The 25,000-nt window shown below is 44.6% G+C and overlaps 1 protein-coding gene across 4 annotated transcripts in view; it reads left to right on the forward strand.

The window, feature by feature from the left end:
• The window catches only part of LOC118363206 (runt-related transcription factor 1-like), a 75,618-nt gene that overhangs the window by 36,430 nt on the left and 14,188 nt on the right, over positions 1-25,000 (forward strand). For 3 of the 4 annotated variants that reach the window (XM_052504012.1, XM_052504010.1, XM_052504011.1), the window contains exons 3-4: positions 17,090-17,346; positions 19,934-20,090. In XM_052504012.1, the coding sequence (XP_052359972.1) occupies positions 17,090-17,346; positions 19,934-20,090 (414 nt within the window). Of the gene's footprint in view, positions 1-15,086; positions 15,849-17,089; positions 17,347-19,933; positions 20,091-25,000 lie in introns of those variants that run through there. The other variant, XM_052504013.1, reaches the window with a different exon arrangement.

Raw genomic sequence — 25,000 nt, forward strand, 5'->3', positions numbered from 1 at the left:
TAGATATGTACATATAGGCAGGGGTAAAGAGATCTTGCCTCCCATCATACTGAGATTCATCCATGAGAAACAGCTTTTTACTGGGGCTAGTGGCTACAACAGGATACTAGGGACTGAATGCACCTTCCTGAACGCTCGATGCCAAAGTTAACCTCTAAAGTACAACCAGAAGGAATGAGAATCATCTCTAATTGTGTCTCCATTCCTTCTATCTATTTAACTATTCATTTATTCCCCTCCTCTTTCTCGCTCCCTTCGTTTCGGTACACCTCCTCTGTGATGGTGATGGTCGGGGACGTGTTGGTGCATCCTAGCATGCGAAAAAAACGCCACGACTTTCCCGTGATGCTTTGCTTCTGGGGCGACATCGCCACCTTCCATGCGAGAAACCGCGACAGGAAATGCCCATTTAGCTGTCGATAGAATGCCGGGGTGCCGTGGGGTTCAGTCCATTGGCCCGACCACAGAGTACCTCCCGTGTTCCTCGGTAATGGACCGACCGGGAACCACCACGGCCCAATGGGACCAGTCCACCGTGCCTGCCACCCCAGTCCCCAAAACGCTGTGGTTAACAAAGTAAGGACATACACTCACTCACACACACTCCACCGAGTCCCCTTCCCAGTGTGGTTAACGAAGTAACCATGCAAAGTGTGTGTGAAAGAACCCCTCCCATCCTTCGCTCCTGCACTCATCCATTTGTTCTATCCATCCAGTGACTCGACTGGTCATTTATTTATCAGTTCGTTGACGCTTCGCTCCGAGTGTGTCGTGGTGTGGAGGGAAAGAGAGGCCTTGGTTCCATTTACTGAACCAGCTCTTCTTCTTCATTTAGCAATGGGCCTTCATCCTCCTGGGGTACTGTTAGGACCGGAGGGGTGGAAGGTGAGGGTGGATCTTTCAGCTGATCTGCCTTCCTCCATCACTGTCTCTGTCATAAGGGATTTTGGCCGTGTGAGTCATTACTTGATTTTGATTTTGTGGCTGACTGATGACTGATGTATTGACCAGTGTCCTCTCTCTCCTCTGTCTCTTGCTGGGGGGGGAAAGGCCAGCCTGACCACCATTAAAATTTCCAGCTACCTTTATTTAACTAGGAAAGTCCGTTAAGAACAAATTCTTATTTACAATGATGGCCTACCGTGGAACAGTGGGTTAACTGCCTTGTTCAGGGGCAGAATGACAGATTTTTACCATGTCAACTCGGGGATTAGATCCAGCAACCTTTCGGTTACTGACCCAACGCTCTAACAACTAGGCTACCTGCCTACGTGGGGCAACCTAATCACGTTTAACCCAGAACTAAAGTATTGCGTAATTGGTCAGCTGCTCGATTAAGTTCTAGGTCCATACTTGTTAAGAGAAGCGATGAAGAGATGTTACAACGAGGAGCTCCACCATCTCTCTTTGCGACGGGGTGAATGTCTCCTCCCCTTCCGAAATTTGAAAGATGCTAACACCTGTGAAATCGTGATTTGTCCAAATAAACAGTGACGAAAAAACCCAATCACCGGAGCTACTGCTGACAGATTCTACGGTACCAGTTCTATTTACATTGGTCTGTCCACGAGAGATTAGGGGCAACCCTACCACTTGGCAACCCTACCACTTGGCAACCCTGCCACTTGGCAACCCCACCAGTGAGGGTTGTGAGAATGGGCCTGCCATGCTGCCATATATATGAGTCCCTCTGACTCTGGATCCATCTCAATAGTATAGATATGAGTCCCTCTGACTCTGCATCCATCTCAATAGTATAGATATGAGTCCCTCTGACTCTGGATCCATCTCAATAGTATAGACATGAGTGATCCATCTCTAGACATGAGTCCTCTCTCATCCATCTCAATAGTATAGACATGAGTCCCTCTGACTCTGCATCCATCTCAATAGTATAGATATGAGTCCCTCTGACTCTGGATCCATCTCAATATTATAGACATGAGTCAATATTATCTGACTCTGGATCCATCTCAATAGTATAGATATGAGTCCCTCTGACTCTGCATCCATCTCAATAGTATAGATATGAGTCCCTCTGACTCTGGATCCATCTCAATAGTATAGATATGAGTCCCTCTGACTCTGGATCCATCTCAATAGTATATATATGAGTCCCTCTGACTCTGGATCCATCTCAATAGTATAGATATGAGTCCCTCTGACTCTGCATCCATCTCAATAGTATAGATATGAGTCCCTCTGACTCTGATCCATCTCAATATTATAGGCATGAGTCCCTGTGACTCTGGATCCATCTCAATATTATAGATATGAGTCCCTCTGACTCTGGATCCATCTCAATATTATAGGCATGAGTCCCTCTGACTCTGCATCCATCTCAATAGTATAGATATGAGTCCTCTGACTCTGCATCCATCTCAATAGTATAGATATGAGTCCCTCTGACTCTGATCCATCTCAATAGTATAGATATGAGTCCCTCTGACTCTGGATCCATCTCAATAGTACAGATATGAGTCCCTCTGACTCTGGATCCATCTCAATAGTATAGATATGAGTCCCTCTGACTCTGGATCCATCTCAATAGTACAGATATGAGTCCCTCTGACTCTGGATCCATCTCAATAGTATAGATATGAGTACCTGTGACTCTGGATCCATCTCAATATTATAGACATGAGTCCCTCTGACTCTGGATCCATCTCAATATTATAGACATGAGTCCCTCTGACTCTGGATCCATCTCAATATTATAGACATGAGTCCCTCTGACTCTGCATCCATCTCAATAGTATAGATATGAGTCCCTCTGACTCTGCATCCATCTCAATAGTATAGATATGAGTCCCTCTGACTCTGCATCCATCTCAATAGTATAGATATGAGTCCCTCTGACTCTGGATCCATCTCAATAGTATAGATATGAGTCCCTCTGACTCTGGATCCATCTCAATAGTATAGATATGAGTACCTGTGACTCTGGATCCATCTCAATATTATAGACATGAGTCCCTCTGACTCTGGATCCATCTCAATATTATAGACATGAGTCCCTCTGAATCATCCATCTCAATAGTATAGACATGAGTCCCTCTGACTCTGGATCCATCTCAATAGTATAGATATGAGTCCCTCTGACTCTGGATCCATCTCAATAGTATAGATATGAGTCCCTCTGACTCTGGATCCATCTCAATAGTATAGATATGAGTCCCTCTGACTCTGCATCCATCTCAATAGTATAGATATGAGTCCCTCTGACTCTGGATCCATCTCAATAGTATAGATATGAGTCCCTCTGACTCTGGATCCATCTCAATATTATAGACATGAGTCCCTCTGACTCTGGATCCATCTCAATAGTATAGATATGAGTCCCTCTGACTCTGGATCCATCTCAATAGTATAGATATGAGTCCCTCTGACTCTGGATCCATCTCAATAGTATAGATATGAGTCCCTCTGACTCTGCATCCATCTCAATAGTATAGATATGAGTCCCTCTGACTCTGGATCCATCTCAATAGTATAGATATGAGTCCCTCTGACTCTGGATCCATCTCAATAGTATAGATATGAGTCCCTCTGACTCTGGATCCATCTCAATAGTATAGATATGAGTACCTGTGACTCTGGATCCATCTCAATATTATAGACATGAGTCCCTCTGACTCTGGATCCATCTCAATATTATAGACATGAGTCCCTCTGAATCTGATCCATCTCAATAGTATAGACATGAGTCCTCTGACTCTGGATCCATCTCAATAGTATAGATATGAGTCCCTCTGACTCTGCATCCATCTCAATAGTATAGATATGAGTCCCTCTGACTCTGCATCCATCTCAATAGTATAGATATGAGTCCCTCTGACTCTGGATCCATCTCAATAGTATAGATATGAGTCCCTCTGACTCTGGATCCATCTCAATAGTATAGATATGAGTCCCTCTGACTCTGGATCCATCTCAATAGTATAGATATGAGTCCTCTGAATCTGGATCCATCTCAATAGTTTAAAGTGTCTTCTTCTCTTTGTCTCCTTTCCCTTTGTCTGCTCTGACCTTAAATACCTGTACAAGGGTTAACGTGTTGCCATTGCCAATGTTTTCAGATTAGTGCAGGTTAAGGATGAGAGTCCATTTTGGACTATCAAGGGACAGCCACCCGTCCCCATCTCTCTGTCTCTGTCTGTTGACAAGCCTGTGACTCATTTCTAAAGAGACCATCTGTTAGTTCCAACCACCAGGACCCAGTCCCAACCACAGCAGTCCCAGTCCCAACCACCAGGACCCAGTCCCAACCACAGCAGTCCCAGTCCCAACAACCAGGACCCAGTCCCAACCACAGTAGTCCCATCCCAACCACCAGGACCCAGTTCCAACCACCAGGACCCAGTCCCAACCACAGCAGACCTAGTCCCAACCACCAGGACCCAGTCCCAACCACAGCAGACGCAGTCCCAACCACCAGAACCCAGTCCCAACCACCAGGACACAGTCCCAACCACAGCAGTCCCAGTCCCAACCACCAGGACCCAGTCACAACTCCAGAAGACCCAGTCCCAACCACCAGGACCCAGATTAGGCTGCAGGCTTACCTCAGACACTCACAATGATCACTGACCAACTGTCAATTGGCTAATGATGGACATGTTGTTTGAGTCAGTTTGAGTTTTTCTGTTGAGTCAGAGGGGCAACCTAATGTAAATCACTTCCAGGACTGTACAGTGGCTGCTTCTCCTCACTTCAGGACTCGTGCTCCTGGTTCTCGTTTCCTCTGGGATCTCCTCCTCCAATCCCTCTCTCATCCCCCTCTTCCTGCCCCGAGGCCAAGGCTCATCCCTCCATCAGGACACCATGCACCTTTACTGCCCATCCATCCATCCATCCTCTCCTCTTTCTATTGATCCTTCTATGCGTCCATACCATTGGATGGTAGATGAAAACCTTCCATAGTTTACAGATCAATATATCACATTTTATTCAGGAAGCACTTAAAAAAAATAAGTAAGCCGGGCCGAAATCACAAAAGAAGAAGCAGACTTGTTCTAAATGTGCTGAAATAAAGACATGGAAATAAACACACAACACGTGGTCCCAGTCTCTTCTGTTGAACACATGGAATAGTGTCCTTTTTCACAGGTAATTAAACAAGTCAGTGTGTGTGTGTGTGTGTGTGTGTGTGTGTGTGTGTGTGTGTGTGTGTGTGTGTGTGTGTGTGTGTGTGTGTGTGTGTGTGTGTGTGTGTGTGTGTGTGTGTGTGTGTGTGTGTGTGTGTGTGTGTCTGTCTATGTGTGTGTGTGTGTGTCTGTCTATGTGTGTGTGTGTGTCTGTCTGTCTATGTGTGTGTGTCTGTCTATGTGTGTGTGTGTGTGTCTGTCTATGTGTGTGTGTGTGTGTGTGTGTGTGTGTGTGTGTGTGTGTGTGTGTGTGTGTGTGTGTGTGTGTGTGTGTGTGTGTGTCTGTGTGTGTGTGTGTGTGTGTGTGTCTGTCTATGTGTGTGTGTGTGTGTGTGTGTGTGTGTGTGTGTGTGTGTGTGTGTGTGTGTGTGTGTGTGTGTGTGTGTCTGTCTGTCTGTCTGTCTGTCTGTCTGTCTGTCTGTCTGTCTGTCTGTCTGTCTATGTGTGTGTGTGTCTGTCTATGTGTGTGTGTGTGTGTGTGTGTGTCTGTCTATGTGTGTGTGTGTGTGTGTGTGTGTGTGTGTGTGTGTGTGTGTGTGTGTGTGTGTCTGTCTATGTGTGTGTGTGTGTGTGTGTGTGTGTGTGTGTGTGTGTGTGTGTGTGTGTGTGTGTGTGTGTGTGTGTGTGTGTGTGTGTGTGTGTGTGTGTGTGTGTTTTCCTGCATCACTGCACCTGCTCATCCATTCAAACTGCACTAAACGCTGCCTGAGGCAGATCCCCGTAGCTCTCTCTCTCTCCCTCCCTCCTTCCATCCCTCTCTCCCCTCTCCTGTCTACCTCCCTCCTTCCATCCTTCTCTCCTTCCATCCCTCTCTCCCTGCTCAGTGCTCTATACAGCAAGACAGAGGTGCTGAGATATAATCTGTAGGTGAAAAGTGAAGTGTGGACAGCTGAACTGTGCATAGGATGAATACTATGACTGGAATAGGTGTCAACATTACAAGGTTACAAACGGGTGTCACAGTAACGTTTAGACAGATACATCACATCAAACTGTTGAGCGCTATGTGACCCTCTCTCCTCTCCTCTCCTCTCTCTCTCCCTCTCTCTCTCATATTCTCTTCTCATAGCTTGTGTCAGAAAATCAATCAGTAGTTCCACAGGAGGAGTGCCTCATAGAGCTGCTAGTTTTCTCTCGTCTGAGAGCACGCTGAATTATTCAACACACACACACACACACAAGCCTTCCCTTCTGAAGACTGGCAGGTTTCAGACACAGACAAAGTCAATGCACTGAGTCATATCTTCAGTCAGAAATGACCAAATCAAACAGCACTTGGATTGAGGGATGAATTCATTGTAGTATTCTGATTTAGTTGTGATTGACATATTAGCCTGATTATCTTGTCATGAAACTAGTTCTGGTGTTAGCCATGTTAGCATTACTGGGTCTATTGGGCCCTGGGGGATTCAGAGATGGGGCAGGGGAGTACAGGAAAGGGCCCTGGGGGATTCAGAGATGGGGCAGGGGAGTACAGGAAAGGGCCCTGGGGGATTCAGAGATGGGGCAGGGGAGTACAGGAAAGGGCCCTGGGGGATTCAGAGATGGGGCAGGGGAGTACAGGAAAGGGCCCTGGGGGATTCAGAGATGGGGCAGGGGAGTACAGGAAAGGGACCTGGGGGATTCAGAGATGGGGCAGGGGAGTACAGGAAAGGGCCCTGGGGGATTCAGAGATGGGGCAGAGGAGTACAGGAAAGGGCCCTGGGGGATTCAGAGATGGGGCAGGGGAGTACAGGAAAGGGCCCTGGGGGATTCAGAGATGGGGCAGGGGAGTACAGGAAAGGGCCCTGGGGGATTCAGAGATGGGGCAGGGAGTACAGGAAAGGGCCCTGGGGAGGGACCATGGGAAAAACTGCTACAGGAAAGGGCCCTGGGGGATTGATGGGGCAATACAGGAAAGGGCTGGGGGATTCAGAGATGGGCAGGGGAGTTGGGGGATTCAGAGATGGGGCAGGGGAGTACAGGAAAGGGCCCTGGGGGATTCAGAGATGGGGCAGGGGAGTACAGGAAAGGGCCCTGGGGGATTCAGAGATGGGGCAGGGGAGTACAGGAAAGGGCCCTGGGGGATTCAGAGATGGGGCAGGGGAGTACAGGAAAGGGCCCTGGGGGATTCAGAGATGGGGCAGGGGAGTACAGGAAAGGGCCCTGGGGGATTCAGAGATGGGCAGGGGAGTACAGGAAAGGGCCCTGGGGGATTCAGAGATGGGGCAGGGGAGTACAGGAAAGGGACCATGGGAAAAACTGCTCCTTTGAAATGCTGTGTGTTTGTGTTGCATGTGTGTGTGCCACTGGTTAAGTGTTTCTCCTTAGTTGCAATGTAAATACAGCTGGACTGAGTGTGTGTGGGCTGTTTGTCCCATTCCTGGAGTGTGTGTGCGTGTGCGTGCGTGCGTGCGTGCGTGCGTGCGTGCGTGCGTGCGTGCGTGTGTGTGTGTGTGTGTGTGTGTGCATGCGTGCGGCTATGTGAAGGTGTGTGTCTGTTAACCAGGTGCTGGACCACTCTGTTCTGCCACTTGGCAGTGCTGCTAACTGATATGTCAGAAAATCAATTAATTACTTTTAAGTAGCAGTTAACTGCATCCAAACAATACAGCCCCATGAATTATAGAGGAGGTGTGAGAGTGCGTACGTGCGTACGTGCAAGCCTCAATTTTTGCCCCCTCTATTTTAACTTGAGAGTCTCTATCACTGCATTCACAATGTTTGATTACAGAAACATTCAATTCCAACTTCTGTAAATGTTCTACAATAAACTTACAACAATCTGCTAACTCTTTCAGCAGGTGAGTGATGAGTGACTGAGTGACTGAGTGATGAGTGACTGAGTGATGAGTGACTGAGTGACTGAGTGATGAGTGACTGAGTGACTGAGTGATGAGTGACTGAGTGACTGAGTGATGAGTGACTGAGTGATGAGTGACTGAGTGACTGAGTGACTGAGTGATGAGTGACTGAGTGATGAGTGACTGAGTGACTGAGTGATGAGTGACTGAGTGATGAGTGACTGAGTGACTGAGTGATGAGTGACTGAGTGATGAGTGACTGAGTGACTGAGTGACTGAGTGACTGAGTGATGAGTGACTGAGTGATGAGTGACTGAGTGATGAGTGACTGAGTGACTGAGTGATGAGTGACTGAGTGATGAGTGACTGAGTGATGAGTGACTGAGTGACTGAGTGATGAGTGACTGAGTGATGAGTGACTGATGAGAAGCTCTTTGAAGCTCTATGAGACTCCTCCCCAGGCTGTATCTCTCCATCGATCCCATGTTCAGGGAGGTGGTGGAGGGGGTGAGGAGGGGCGAGTGTGTGGGTATTGATCCTCAGTGTGGCTCTGGTGCTGGCCTCAGGGTGGCCCCAACTCTAGAGACAGCAGGGGAAAGACTGCCCCTGGCACAGAGAGCAGTCCCCTAAGAGAGGGAAAAAGACTGCCCCTGGCACAGAGAGCAGTCCCCTAAGAGAGGGAAAAAGACTGCCCCTGGCACAGAGAGCAGTCCCCTAAGAGAGGGAAAAAGACTGCCCCTGGCACTGAGAGCAGTCCCCTAAGAGAGGGGAAAAGACTGCCCCTGGCACAGAGAGCAGTCCCCTAAGAGAGGGGAAAAGACTGCCCCTGGCACAGAGAGCAGTCCCCTAAGAGAGGGAAAAAGATGCAAATAAACAAATATAAAGAAAAAGATGATTAGAGGGACAGTTCAATCCACGTCCCCAAAGAGAAACTCTGACCTGCAGAGATTGGCAGAGTGGAAGAGGAGGTTCCAACCAACTAATACAGTGTGTGGACAGAGGCGACGCATCCTGTCAAGCTTGTCCCTAGTAGTGCCTTCACTAGACCATCATGACCTGCTGTGGGGTACCAGATCCCTGCAACACACACACATTCGGTGTCCTGTGGTACTGCCACTGGTGTACCCAGAGTTCCGTTGGGCCCAGGTCTGTGGGATAGTGACTATGAGTGGTGGATTCGGGGTGTGTGTGGAGGACGACCCAGAAACCTCAGTGGCCATGCACCAACCTCAGCCAGACCAGAGGACAGATCCGTGTCACGCTAGGTGGTTTCCAGGAAGCCAGAGACCAGCCATAGTGGTCATGTCACCTCAGGAGCTGTCACAGGCAAATCAAACTGTCTCTGTCGTTCAAATCTGGTTTACAGATCTTCCAGTGTAAGGACCGTGTGGTTCCCAAACTCAGGCGTGAACCACTGAGAAAATGGTCCTTCTTCATGTGATACACAAACTCAATGACAATTACTTAAAACACAAACCAGTCTTTATGGCTAAGACCAACTCAATCCCCTGCTCTTTGCCTTTATTTTCACCGCTTGTCAGAACTTTAGAAAAAGAAGCGAGGGGGAGAGAGGTGAGAGAAAGACATGGAGGGGGGAGCGATTGAGAGAGGAAAGGAGAGAGAAAAATCATTTGAGTCGCTAAATGAAATTAGCAGGTCTGAGTTGCCTGAGGGCAGAGTGATGCCGAGTCCCCCGGGGCTACGCTTAGTGAGGGAATATATTAAGCATGAGTGGATGCCATCCATTTTCCCCTCCTTTCTCTCCTTCTTTCTCTCGTTTTCAGTTTTTCACTAATATCTTGGGCGAGGGGGGAGGTGGGTAGGGTGGCGGGTGGGTGGGTGGGTATAAAAGGATGAGGGTGAGAGTGAGGGGGATCTAGCTTTCCATATTCCTGTGCTGGGTCTTAAAAACCCACCCCACCGTTCGCTCCGCAAGTACCCAGAGACGAAGCATGAATCCTGGGCCCTTCTCCAACTCCGGTCCCCTGTCCTGGGCCATGTACCTGATGAGGAAAGGCCGAACTGGCAATGGGCTCTTTGGTAATCTATCCTGCTTTTATTACTACACCTGCATCTTTGTCTACCCCTTCCTCTTCATCATTATCATCAACATCATCACTGTCTGCCTCTCAACCACTGTCGTCTTCGTCTACCCCTTCCTCTTCATCGTTATCATCAACATCATCACTGTCGGCCTCTCAACCACTGTCGTTTTCGTCTACCCCTTCATCGTTATCATCAACATCATCACTGTCTGCCTCTCAACCACTGTCGTCTTCGTCTACCCCTTCCTCTTCATCGTTATCATCAACATCATCACTGTCGGCCTCTCAACCACTGTCGTCTTCGTCTACCCCTTCCTCTTCATCGTTATCATCAACCTCATCACTGTCTGCCTCTCAACCACTGTCGTCTTTGTCTTTGTTTGTCAGATTGAAAGACATTTGCCCTGAATCTTCCTCATAACTCATCTTTACCTGCTGCAATTTCTTCATGATCTTCATCATCATCCCCACCACCATTATAATCATCACCAGCTTCCTCTCAGCCTTTTTAGTCTTCTTTTGTTTACTTTTCTCTCACCTCTCATTCTTTCTCCAGTCTGTTTTAATGTTGTCCTGAATGGGTTTAAGAAACCAAGAGGGAAACATTTGATTGATACAACATACAACAGTTTTTATTTCTGTGTGCTCTGGCTGTATTTTGGTTTGGGTGGTTCACCTTACTTGATGTTAACTGATGCTCAAAAAACAAAAGACTGAATGATGTGCTCAAGATATTTCTTATTTTACATCGAAAAAATGTTGAGGCTATATTAATCTGTAGGCCTATAAATTAATGGGTGGGCTATATTCGTGGTTTATGCTGATGATGACATGTCATTTAAACCAATCATCTCTCCAGAATGGATTATTTCCCAATACAATGGAAGCGGCCTCCAGTTAATCGCGCAAACATGCTGCAGCGTGTAGCCTCGCGACGCATATCGATAGATTTGATAGCCGACTACATACATTATTGATCAAGCAGTTTGCGCCTATCCGATTACCGCTGCTCAGAGGTGAATGGGACGAGAGGAAATCCAAGCCTCTCGCTCTCTCTCTTGTTGAACTCTCCCTGCCTGTCCTGTCAAAGTAGCAGTTCTTCCTTTAGGCAACAGCAAAGTCGGTTCATTTGTGAGGAAATATTTCCTTAAATTATATTGAAATCGCGATTTTTTTAAATGATTGAATATTTTAGGCCGTGATTGTAGGCTATAGGTTTTTTTTATTTCAATATTATAGGCAACCTACATTTTCACGGCTTTCAAAAAAAACTAAATTGTATTTGTTTTAATTAGAATCGAATCTATTTCATTTGATGTGTCATTTAGGAGTAAATAGGCTATATGCTTTGTTTTGTTGTTTTTAACAATGATCTAATAATTAGCACATCTCCAAGGGCACATTTTAACTGAGCTTTGTGTTTTATTTATGAAATCCTAAATGTATATACGACGATATTAGAATAGGCTATAATAAATTAAATCTCCAATTATAGATTTAGTAGGATCCGTTTGCAATCAAATGTTTATCTTATACTTTGTTAAACTGATGTGTTGAGAACCGCTTCATCAGTTTGAAATATTTAGTGTCCTAAATGTCAACCATAAATGTAGTCGTAATTTGTGGCCTGTTGTTTGGTTGTTGTTTAAAGTTAAGGGACCATCTGACATGTGCTGGTCGGTTCTGCGTGAAGTGCTGTGGTGTGCTGCATTGTAAAAGATAACATTATCGGTGGCGGCAGGTAGCCTAGTGGTTAGAGCGTTAGGTCAATAACCGAAAGGTGCCGGATTGAATCCCCGAGCTGACAAAGTAATAATCTGTCGTTCTGCCCCTGAACAAGGCAGTTAACCCACTGTTCCCCAGTAGTCCGTCATTGTAAATAAGAATTTGTTCTTTACTGACTTGTCTAATTAAATGTTAAAAATGTAAAGATTAGTTGTGTCCGTCTCTCAGCACGGATATATTTCAACACAAGCAATTGCGACAAAATGCGTTTCCAGTCAAATGCTCAAACCGCGGCTGGCCCGGGCCTTGCCGGCACGACACACACCTGCACAGAGATATAACTATTCTTTCTAACGTGAGTCATTGGATGTGGTTATAACGGACTTATTTGATTGACTGAATTGTAATGCTTTATTCAAGGGGGCATGATTGACTTTTGTGGTTTTATTGTAATATATATTATATATTATTATGATTATTCAGCCATGGCACAAGTGGCTGGCCTTTTTTGTAGGCGATTTAGCTTCTGCTTCTTTTATCCGGCACCACTGAATCACATTTCCAGTAAGCTGTTTGGGTGTTTTAGTGAAGTTGATGACCAATTATACTTTCAAACATGAATAATCACTCAACATTCTGCTCGCAGCCGCATGCGCACAAGCCATGGTAAATAGGCCTAACTGAATTAATGTTCTTCTGTAGGCCTATGTCAGCACTTCCTAAGTAATGGAACATTGATTAATCAGAGGGAATCCACGTAAAAAAATTTTTTTATCAGTTTATCTAATAAAAAAAACGTTTTTTGCCTTGAGAATGTATCTATTGCAAAAAATACGCAACATTATCCATTATTTCGTTACGGCCTAAATGAATCAATACAACATCAAAAAGATGTTAGGACAGGAACAATCAAGTTCGGATTCTTTGCACCGTGTTTCCTGTATATAGAGCAAAAAGGCCAGTCACGTTCTATCACGGACATTGTATTCGGTCCGGCCAGGCGGATGCGTAAGCCGTTACATTTTTTATCATCACCCCTGTGGCTATACGTTCTTAAAACACGGGGAGAGAGGAGAGAAACTGACAGTTCTCTAAAACTCCCCGACAAGGCTGTCAGACTGACCTCTCTTTGTCAAATCAAACTGAAAAACTCATCAGACGAATACTTTCTGCTGAGCTCTGCATGTACAGGTGGACTAGACTCTTCATAGTCAACATGGCAAAGACACATAGCCTGTGGCGATGAATATTGAACTGGTCAATCGAAATGAGCTAAACATAGGAGATAATGAGAGAACAAAATCATGATTTTGTATTTCAGAATCATTTTCTTTCTGCTTTGATCTGAATTTGAAAGTAGCCTACAATGTGGGGTTAAATCATTTCCATAATGGAACATATTTACACCATGCAAAAATATTCACCTATACACATAAGATCGTCTGTATTTATTTACATCGTCACGCAATATAAAATAATTCTCTACAGAGAGGCCTGCGAGTATGTTACAGCTTTCCATTTGCCAGGAGGTGATTTAGATCGTATGCCGCCACCTATTGTTGATATTTGGTGCAGCCACGACGCCCACACTGCGCACTGACACCACAAGGCCTGGGAGGTGCTTAATGCCGTCGTGGAAAAAGTGTTCAATGTCATACTTCAGTAAAAGTCAAGATACCATAAAGAAAAAGAAAATGACTCAAGTAAAAGTGAACTTCACCCAGTAAAAGTCTAAAAGTATTTGGTTTTAAATTACATTTACATTTACATTTAAGTCATTTAGCAGACGCTCTTATCCAGAGCGACTTACAAATTGGTGCATTCACCATGTATTTAAGTACTCAATTGTCATAGGCCTATTTGAGTAAAAGTAAAAGCTCTTCGGCAAATTCCTTATAATAAGCTAATCAGAAGGCACAGCGTTCTTGTTTTTATATTTACGGACAAACAGGGGTACACACGGAGTATGTGTTTAGTGAGTCAGCAAGATTGGCAGTAGGGATGACAATGAGTTATATTGATAGGTGCGTGGATTTGACCAATGCTGTACTTTTGGTGGTCAGGGAATACATATGGGAGTAAAAAGGTACATATTTTCTTTAGGAATGTAGTGGAGTAAAAGTAAAAGTTGTCCAAAATATAAACAGTAAAGTAAACATAACCCCCAAAAACTAGGCCACATAAGTAGTACTTTAAAGTATTTTTACTTAACAACGCTACTTTACGCCGCCATCTTTATGTGGCGACGTTGTTTTCCACAGCCGTGGTAAACAAAAGGTAACTTTCATGCTTACTTGTAGATAACTGTCTATTTGAAGTCTTGTTGTTGAGGATGAGAGCCTACATTCTGACACCGTGAAAGCTACATTCTAAGCACGCGCATTTACGCTCTGTCACACTATCATGAAATACATCCCATGTGCAATGGTTACTTTATTCAGTATGTCTGTGTTGTGCATGGATTGTGGAACCTACTATAACGTCAACCTCTGAACCCCCATCACGTTGGACACTAGCCATCGTGCTATAGAGGGGGAATAGGTCTATAAGAAATGGGATATCGTCCCCAAAATGCGTCACTGTGGCCTCCATATAATCTATTCGCAGATGTGATGCTGCCTGGGTTATATGGTGAGAGCGATGACTTTTGCTCATATCATATTCCCCGAATAAATCAGCGCATGACCAATACGTCCCCTGGAACAGTACACGCGCCCTGGAATTCAGCATAGAATTCAGCAGAATGGCTGTCTTTGTATAAATGTCCCCCTCATCGACAGATGAGTCATTTGAGCTTCTCTCTTTACTTTTCCTGTTATAGGCACATAGGCACATAGGCTATGTCTTATTGGCTGGCGTATTGCATGGATATTTACTCATCTTATTTTGTTATGGTGTATGCAGACTATGTTTTGACACCGTCACGAGAAATCATCCGGGAAATATCAGGCATTAGGTAGGCTAAAGTGTATTTCCAACTAAATATGTGTGTTTGGTGTCCAAACGCATAGGCCTAATTTTGATTTGGGCAGTTTTTTTGTGAACAATCATTTTAATCCACCTTTCAATATACTTTCTTGTGTTTTTTGTTTTTGTATTGGTATCCAACATCCAATTGCACGCTGTTGACTTTTAGGTTAAAACCACAATACTAGAGCGCGACCGTGTTCGTCTCTCGTCGGGCATCGTGCACCGCAGCCCCAAAGTGGAATTCCATTGACTGGCCGGAGCCTTCCTAAGAACCCAAAGTTCTCCATCCCTGGACGGACGCAGCTCTGATTGGTTAAACCCTCCCTGACTCTCCGTAGTTGCTCGATTCCATTGGCTGAGATCTGTCTCTATGCAAATCCAACCCTGGAGAGACGCATTCCAGCACTGCCGACTGACTGCCAGTAAAACCCTGCCTCCCACTGTCGGGACGTTCATTCATACGCAGCAACTCAACTCTACACACAACCGGAGCATTCAACAAGGGTTTGTCGAAATATAAGGCTGTTTGCAGTGACACATCCTAGCCTATTCCTCGTTGACATTCCAGACACTATTTATAAAAGCGAACGTAAAGTGTTTTCCGTCTCCCATGTTGGCACGCACAGAGACGAGAAGATCCCTATTGCGAATTGGGGAGCCATAGAACATCCGTCAAAGTTGACCTTTTGTGGCGAGTAACTCACAAGTTATTGAAGAACAACAGAAGAGGAAAAGACGAGAAAAAAAGAACCCAACTGGACTTTCTTATTCGCTGCTCATTTGAATGCGCCCTGAGACGTCCTTGGATGACGGTCGGGTTTTATTTAGTATCTGCTCGGTGGATGCCTCGTCAGTTTATGTGTCCATAACACCGATCATGGAATGAGTACTTCACACACCGAAATTTGGCGGGATGTGCGTAATTTGTTAACCGAAGGTCTTTGACTCCACTACAACGCAGAGACCCTGTTTTATTCGTGCCCACGCAGGTACCTTCAGACTGTCGTCTGGTTTCCACTGTTGATCCACGTGCCTTGGGAGAGTTAATCTAACGACAACGGGTTTCATTTTAGAGGCAACTATCAGAAGAAACATAGAGCTATATATTCCACAGAGAGTCCGTTTAACTGGATCCTACTGCGGTGTACAAATGGTCTTCCTTTGGGACGCCAAATACGGTACATTAACTTATTTTCACATTTTACGCACGGTTGAATATGTGTTGGTATCTATACCCATCTTGTTCTGTCTAACTTATCAACACCATACTGTGGCAGAACCTGTGTATTATTATCAACCAAGATTCCAACTTCCCTCTGAACTGTGGTTTAGTGCTTTGTGCATGCTAGGTTCCAAATGTAGCCTGTAGCCTACTCGCTGTGAGAGAAAAAACCGTTGGCGTCCTGCCAATTATTACGTTTATTTCCTCTTCAAATTCTGGTTTCGGTATGTTTCTTGACTGTGTGAATGCGCGCGGGTATAAATGTACGCACAAATGTCAACACACACACATACACGCACTTGAGGTTAGGCTTCATTAATCCGTTGTCACTAGATACCACCGCCACAAAGTCATAAACCCCCCGCCTATTTTTATAGTTTATCTCCATAAAATCTGATTTTTAAGCTAAACTTAGCCCTGAATTTAACCACACTGCTAACTTATTCTTAACCCTAAATGAAGACCAAAAAGCTCATTTGAGTTTTCATGTAGTTTTACCTACAGACAATTAACTTTGTGACTGTGGTAACTAGTGGGAACCACATTAAAACACATGCAAAGCACATTACTTCCCCTCTCATCAACGGTTTATAAATAAATCCTTCCATCCACAGCGCGTGGTTTGCTATTAGTATTGGATAGTTAGATGAGAGCAACACAGAGTTGGAGTTCAGTCCAGTTCTGTGTTACACTACTCCAAGTTCTGTTGAAAGAGCGAGAGGCAGCAGCGGTTTTTAAACCCCCGGTCGTTCCAAACCGCCAACATGTGGCATCGATTGTGGTTGGCTTGGCTGAGTGGCAGACAGACAGACCGACCGACAGCGCGCGCCGGGCCCTGTCAGACACGGCATCGCTGGCTGGTTTTTAACGGTTTAGTTTCACGTGTCTCCGGCTCTCCAGGGTTGGGTTCCGCTGTTGTAATTTCACTGCGCTCTATTCTGAGAACTTGTATAATTCTGTGCTCTGAAGGCCAACTTGAAACTACATGCACATTGATAAACAGAATAGAAAATACTGATGATATGCACAGTTCAAAATGTGAATAGCCTAAATTAGTTTTTAATTACTTTCTACGAAGTTATATGCCTTATTGACATACTGTTGACTCAATAGTGTGTGTGCGCGCGCGTGTATGCCTGCGTCGTGTCTGTCTGTGTCCTCACTCACTTATTTATCTACATCTCCATCTTTCTCCAGACCCAGCACCTGGTCGGCGCTTCTCCCCTCCTTCCACCACCCTGTTGTCAGGTAAGATGAGTGAGGGTCTGCCCCTGGGTGCCCAGGAGAGCAGTAGCGCCGCCCTGGTGGGAAAGCTGCGTATTGCAGACCGAGGCATGGTGGAGGTGCTGTCAGAACACCCAGGAGAACTGGTGAGGACAGACAGCCCCAACTTCATCTGTTCTGTCCTACCCACACACTGGAGGTGCAACAAGACGCTGCCCATCGCATTCAAGGTGAGTGAGGGAGTGTGTGTGTGTGTGTGTGTGTGTGTGTGTGTGTGTGTGTGTGTGTGTGTGTGTGTGTGTGTGTGTGTAGTGCTATATTTGTTGTTTTATTTTGAATAATTTCTGGAGGCTGTAGAGGAACGTTTTCCTGCGCAAATGTAGTCTGATGGCAACGTTTCTCATAAATGTCTATGTATGTTTGTGTCAAATAAAATATATATATATTGTCAGATGCACTGAATACAACAGGAATTACAACCTTACCTTGAAATGCTTACTTACAAGCCCCTAACCAACAATGCAGAGTTTTAAAAATGTAAGTAAGAAAAATTTGTTAAATAAACTAATGGAAAAATAAAAACACAAATAAAATAACAATAACGAGGCTATATACAGGGGGTACCGGTACCGAGTCATTGTGCAGGGGTACAGGGTAGTCCAGGTAATTCAGGTATTATGTACATGTAGGTGAAGGGGTAAAGTGACTATGAATTGATAATAAACACAGAGTAGCAGCAGTGTGTGTGTGAAGAGTGTGAAGGAATGTGTGTGTGTGCGTGTGTGTGTGGGTTGCGTCAATATACATGTGTGTGTGTTTTGGGTGTGTATGTGTTGAAATGTCGTTGTAGTATGTATGAGTGTGTAGTTATTGTCCAATGAGTGTACATCGAGCTTGTGCCAAATTTCTGTCAATGCAAATAGTCTGGGAGGCTATTTGATGAACTGTTCAGCAGTCTTGAGGGTAGAAGATGTTAATGAGCCTTTTGGTCCCAGACTTGGCGCTCCGGTACCACTTGCCGTGTGTGTGAGATGGTGCTTGATAACTGGCCATGAGCAGTACCCAATCTCCCAACCTCATAACTAGCTACCAATAAGCCATTTCAGGCTATCAATCAAGTTAAAGTAGCTAGCTTGTCTAACTATCTTAGTTGGCATGCCAGCTGGCAAGGTTGATAGACTTAGAAAAGCAAGCAATTACTAAATGTACTGAATTAGACTCACATTCCTTCCAATACTTTACCCAGATTTGAGCAGAGAATCACAGAGAAGCATATTTAGTTTCAGGAGGACACAGACAGCTCAAGGTGTATGGTTACATATGCAGAAAATGTTTGTTTTTTTACATAGAATTAAGCGTAATGATTATGGCTCTAAATTGCCGGAAAAATCTGTTTCAGGTGTTTTAAAAATACAAAATTCTCCAATTTACAAATGGAATACAGAATACACTTTTAATTGGAGAAAAATATTATTATAGCCATAGCCTACTTCCTTTACAGTTTTTCACTTTGTCATGCAGTTCTCAGAATTGCAATGATGCACGTCAATGTCTCCAGTTGTTTCATTAGGCTGATGTCGTTCTGGGCATCCATAATGGGAATTATATCATACAAGTAAAGGACTTATAAGCACTTTAGGACAAAAGCGTTTGTGAAAAAAGCCATAGAAAAATACTGTGAAATCAGATTGAGGGAGTTGTATACATTATGTACATTATAAACAAAGTCATAGGCGGATGTTGTTGCCATTAAGTGTGTGTTTGTGTCTGGATGTTGTTGACTGTCTGCTTGAAGAGCTCTATAATCGTTTCCTCATTATTGTTTGTTCTGCAGGGCCGTTTTCACGCTCCACCGAACCTCTCTCTCATGTCTGACTTCCGTAGCTCCCCAACAGTCCTCGAGAATGTAAACTATACTGGGACTGCCAAACACCCTTATTTTACATCTCTGCCGCGTGTGTGGGTGAAGGGGGGTTGTGTGTGTGTGTGGGTGAAGGGGGGTTGTGTGTGTGTGGACTAAAGATGTAGTTTCTCAGTTGAAAAACAGAGCAGAGCCGTAGAACCCATGCCCGGTATCTCCTCTGTACATTTGCACGCTGATTGGTGGCCATGATTACAGTTAATATGAAAATGACTCTCCCTGGGTCTATTTGCTTTGGGTGTGGAGCTATTCAGTCTGTAGTCTGGGTGGCTTTCTGGAGCACAAAAACACCCAGACTTCCCTCCCATTTAGTAGACCCAGGGTTGGAACAAATTACTGAGACATCGACTAAATAGATTCAAAATGAATAATTAAATCATTATGAAGTACTAGAATTTCACATTTTTCAATATTATTTTTAAAAGTATAAACATAGTTGAATACACTCGGAATAGAGTGTTGCAATATAACTAAAGATGCTCCTCTTTTAACAAATACATATATCTACCCAGGGGCGCAACTTGGTTTTAGAAGTGGGAGGGGGGGAGGCATAATGGTTAATATTATTTTATTTTTTAATTATCCAGTCGAATAAACTCTCCAAACAGCCTACCCAACCACTCGGAGGCGTCCTAAAACACACTGTTGCCCCGTTTTGTATCACAATCCAATGATAAAACGGGGGGGGGGGGACAAAACTGCATGTCCCCCCGTCCCCAGTATACGTTGCGCCCCTGTATCTACCTGATAATTGATGTTTTGTGTAAAGTGTTCAATGTAAATTACGTGTGTAATTATGTTTATGTATTGTCTTTTTTGTAATGTGCAAGACAAGCAATAAAGTTTCCATCTATCTGACTGTGTCTCTGTCTCTTTCTCTCCTCTTATTGCCGTAGGTGGTTGCCCTTGGTGATATCCCTGATGGTACCTTGGTCACGGTGATGGCGGGGAACGATGAGAACTACTCAGCAGAGCTCCGCAATGCCACGGCCGCCCTCAAGAACCAGGTGGCTCGCTTCAACGACCTGCGCTTCGTAGGCCGCAGCGGACGAGGTACACACACACACACACACACACACACACACACACACACACACACACACACACACACACACACACACACACACACATATATATAGATACACTGAAATAGCTCTCTCTCTCTCTGTCCCTAACGGACGGTGAACCGCAGTTACTCCAAATCAGGTGCAGGCAAATGTCTTATCTATTTAAAACACAGGCCTCTCTGTACATAAGCTATCTGTTACTGTACACACACACACACACACACACACACACACACACACACACACACACACACACACACACACACACACACACACACACACACACACACACACACACACCTCAATTGTCCCATTGTCCTGCTAGGCAAACAGCCATCTAGTCTGACTTAAAACACACACCCACAGGACCTAGAATGCAGCTCAGGGTTAATTACAGTATGACTGTATGTGTGAACTTGTCTGAACTTGTGGTGAACGTTGATGAAACTAGGTGAGTGTTTGGTTGGGTTGTGGTCAGAGTGTTGGTCTGGCTGCAGCTCAGTAGGCTGTGGCCCAGTGTTAGTGTGGTTACGGTGGTGTGGTTTAGAGTTATGTAAGGGATCTCTTTCTCACACACACACACACACACACACACACACACACACACACACACACACACACACACACACACACACACACACACACACACACACACACACGTCTGAATATGAAATAAACCATTCTAAACACACACACACACTCCTCCTTCTCCTCTTTTCTTCTGGGAAACACACATACCATGACAGAGGTTTATTCAGAAGGAAGATAAGACAAGTGATTGGCTAATGCTGATAGGACCCACTGTGGCAAACACACTGCTGTACTCATCAAGCCTAGACCTGAACACCCCCCACACACACGCACGCGCGCACGCACACACACACACACACACACACAGAAATCATCCCATTGATAAGGGCTATTACAGATGGAGAGTTCCGGAGTAAACAGTCATCTCTGTACAGTAAGCCCCAGAGAAATGTAAACTGGGTAAAAGCCTTGGCACTTAGACACACACACACACACACACACACACACACACACACACACACACACACACACACACACACACACAGACACAGACACACTGATGGTGTCCGATCAGACAGACAGACTGATGACACACCAGCAACAAAGACCACAGCTGTTCTCTCATCCTATCTCTCTCGATCGCTCTACCTCTCCCCTCTATCACTTACCGATCCTCTCAGATTCTTACTTGCAGATAGCACACCAGCAACAAAGACCACAGCTGTCCTTCCTCTGTCTTTCTGTCTCCTCCCACTCTCCTCTCTTTCTGGATATAGGAGCAGTGAGTTACTGGGCGGCCAAACGGCACAAACAATCTCAGACATATTTATCTCTTTCTTTCTCTCATTTTCTCTCTTGTAAACACAGTTGTTTGGATGTGCACACACACTTGTTCACATGCTAACACATTAGAGGTCGACCGATTATGATTTTTCAACGCTGTGTGTGTGTGTTTACCGATTAATCGGCCAATTTTTTATTTATTTATTTGTAATAATGACAATTGCAACAATACTGAATGAACACTTATTTTAAATTCATATAATACATGAATAAAATCAATTTAGCCTCAAATAAATAATGAAACATCAATTTGGTTTAAATAATGCAAAAATAAAGTGTTGGAGAAGAAAGTAATATGTGCCCATATGCAATATGTGCCATGTAAAATATGTGCCGTAAATGTGTGCCATGTAAAATATGTGTGCCATGTAAAATATGGGCCATGTACAATATGTGCCATGTAAAATGTGTGCCATGTAAAATATGTGCCATGTAAAATGTGTGCCATGTAAAAAAGCTAACATTTAAGGTCCTTGCTCAGAACATGAGAACATATGAAAGTTGGTGGTTCCTTTTAACATGAGACTTCAATATTCCAAGGTAAGAGGTTTTAGGTTGTAGTTAATATAGTATTTATTGTACTATTTCTCTCTATACCATTTGTATTTCATATACATTTGACTATTGGATGTTCTTATAGGCACTATAGTATTATAGCCCGAAAATACAGTTTTCCGATTATTATGAAAACTTGAAATCGGCCCTAATTAATCGGTCGACCTCTATAACACAAGCACAGTATAGTGTACACACACACACACACACACACACACACACACAGTGTTGTCAGGGGCAGTTTTCGAGCTGTGTTGTCTTCTTCCCATCTGCCTCTCAGACAGAACGTCTCCCTCACAGACACTAATACTTCAGTGTGTGTGTGTGTGTGTGTGTGTGTGTGTGTGTGTGTGTGTGTGTGTGTGTGTGTGTGTGTGTGTGTGTGTGTGTGTGTGTGTGTGTGTGTGTGTGTGTGTGTGTGTGATATCTGCATACATATGGAGAAAAGAGAAGAGGATTTTGTGTGTCTATGTCTGATGTAAGACAATGAGCAATATTTTAAGCAGAAATGTGATTGTGAAATATCATCATATTTGGCAATTCAATTATCCTACAATAACTTACTTTAGAAAAATAGTAAGTACTACATGAGGAATAATGGACAGTTTTCCCATTATGGTGAATATTACTGTAGTAGTAGATCTGCCTCTCTTTGGGCAGTAAAACACACTTGAATAGAAAACGTGGGATAGGTACAGTGGGGAGAACAAGTATTTGATACACTGCCGATTTTGCAGGTTTTCCTTCCTACAAAGCATATAGAGGTCTGTAATTTTTATCATAGGTACACTTCAACTATGAGAGACAGAATCTAAAACAAAAATCCAGAAAATCACATTGTATGATTTTTAATTTGCATTTTATTGCATGACATAAGTATTTGATCACCTACCAACTATTAAGAATTCCGGCTCTCACAGACCTGTTAGTTTTTCCTTAAGAATCCCTCCTGTTCTCCACTCATTACCTGTATTAACTGCACCTGTTTGAACTCGTTACCTGCATGAATGGCACCTGTCCAGACACTCAATCAAACAGACTCCAACCTCTCCACAATGGCCAAGACTAGAGAGCTGTGTAAGGACATCAGGGATAAAATTGTAGACCTGCACAAGTCTGGGATGGGCTACAGGACAATAGGCAAGCAGCATGGTGAGAAGGCAACAACTGTTGGCGCAATTATTAGAAAATGGAAGAAGTTCAAGATGACGGTCAATCACCCTCAGTCTGGGGCTCCATGCAAGATCTCACCTCGTGGGGCATCAATGATCATGAGGAAGGTGAGGGATCAGCCCAGAACTACACGGCAGGACCTGGTCAATGACCTGAAGAGAGCTGGGACCACAGTCTCAAAGAAAACTATTAGTAACACACTACGCCGTCATGGATTAAAATCCTGCAGTACACGCAAGGTCCCCCTGCTCAAGCCAGCGCATGTCCAGGCCCGTCTGAAGTTTGCCAATGACCATCTGGATGATCCAGAGGAGGAATGGGAGAAGGTCATGTGGTCTGAGGAGACAAAAATATAGCTTTTTGGTCTAAACTCCACTCGCTGTGTTTGGAGGAAGAAGGATGAGTACAACCCCAAGAATACCATCCCAACCGTGAAGCATGGAGGTGGAAACATCATTCTTTGGGGATGCTTTTCTGCAAAGGGGACAGGACGCCTGCACCGTATTGAGGGGAGGATGGATGGGACCATGTATCGCGAGATCTTGGCCAACAAACTCCTTCCCTCAGTAAGAGCATTGAAGATGGGTCGTGGCTGGGTCTTCCAGCATGACAACAATCCGAAACACACAGCCAGGGCAACTAAGGAGTGGCTCCGTAAGAAGCATCTCAAGGTCCTGGAGTGGCCTAGCCAGTCTCCAGACCTGAATCCAGAAAATCTGTGGAGGGAGCTGAAAGTCCATATTGCCCAGCAACAGCCCCGAAACCTGAAGGATCTGGAGAAGGACTGTATGGAGGAATGGGCCAAAATCCCTGCTGCAGTGTGTGAAAACCTGGTCAAGAATACAGGAAACAAATGATCTGTTTCTGTACCAAATATTAAGTTCTGCTTTTCTGATGTATCACATACTTATGTCATGCAATAAAATGCAAATTAATTACTTAAAAATCATACAATGTGATTTTCTGGATTTTGTTTTAGATTCCGTCTCTCACAGTTGAAGTGTACCTATGATAAAAATTACAGACCTCTACATGCTTTGTAAGTTGGAAAACCTGCAAAATCGTATCAAATACTTGTTCTCCCCACTGTATGTGATCTCATAGCTTCTCTAGACTCTGAGAATAGTCCTGGCTGCCTGCTTGTGTGTGGTCTGGACAGTAATGCTGAGTACTTCCACAGTACAGCTGTGTGTGTGTGTGTGTGTGTGTGTGTGTGTGTGTGTGTGTGTGTGTGTGTGTGTGTGTGTGTGTGTGTGTGTGTGTGTGTGTGTGTGTGTGTGTGTGTGTGTGTGTGTGTGTGTGTGTGTGTGTGTGTGTGTGTGTGCACGGAGTAGTAAACAATCAAACATTTTACCAACTGGGGACATTTTGTTCGTCCCCACAAGGTTTAGGGTTAGAATTACGTTTAGGGTTTGGAGCTAGGGTTAGGGTAATGCGATTTTGAATGGGACTGAACTGTGTGTCCCCACAAGGTTAGCTGTACAAGACTGTGGGTGTGTGTGAGTAACAGTAGCCAGGGCTTTAGCTGGCGTAGGCTGGTCTGTGTGTGGTAACTCTATTCCAGCCTTGGCACAGCCTCTGACCGCCTCCCTGGGCGCCCATACCTCCATGGTGGGTGTGTGTGTGTGTGTGTGTGTGTGTGTGTGTGTGTGTGTGTGTGTGTGTGTGTGTGTGTGTGTGTGTGTGTGTGTGTGTGTGTGTGTGTGTGTGTGTGTGTGTGTGTGTGTGTGTGTGTGTGTGTGTGTGTGTGTGTGAGTGTGTGTGTGTGTGTGTGTGTGTGTGTGTGTGTGTGTG

The sequence above is a fragment of the Oncorhynchus keta genome, unplaced genomic scaffold (assembly GCF_023373465.1).
Source record: "Oncorhynchus keta strain PuntledgeMale-10-30-2019 unplaced genomic scaffold, Oket_V2 Un_contig_1863_pilon_pilon, whole genome shotgun sequence".
Lineage (NCBI taxonomy): Eukaryota > Metazoa > Chordata > Actinopteri > Salmoniformes > Salmonidae > Oncorhynchus > Oncorhynchus keta.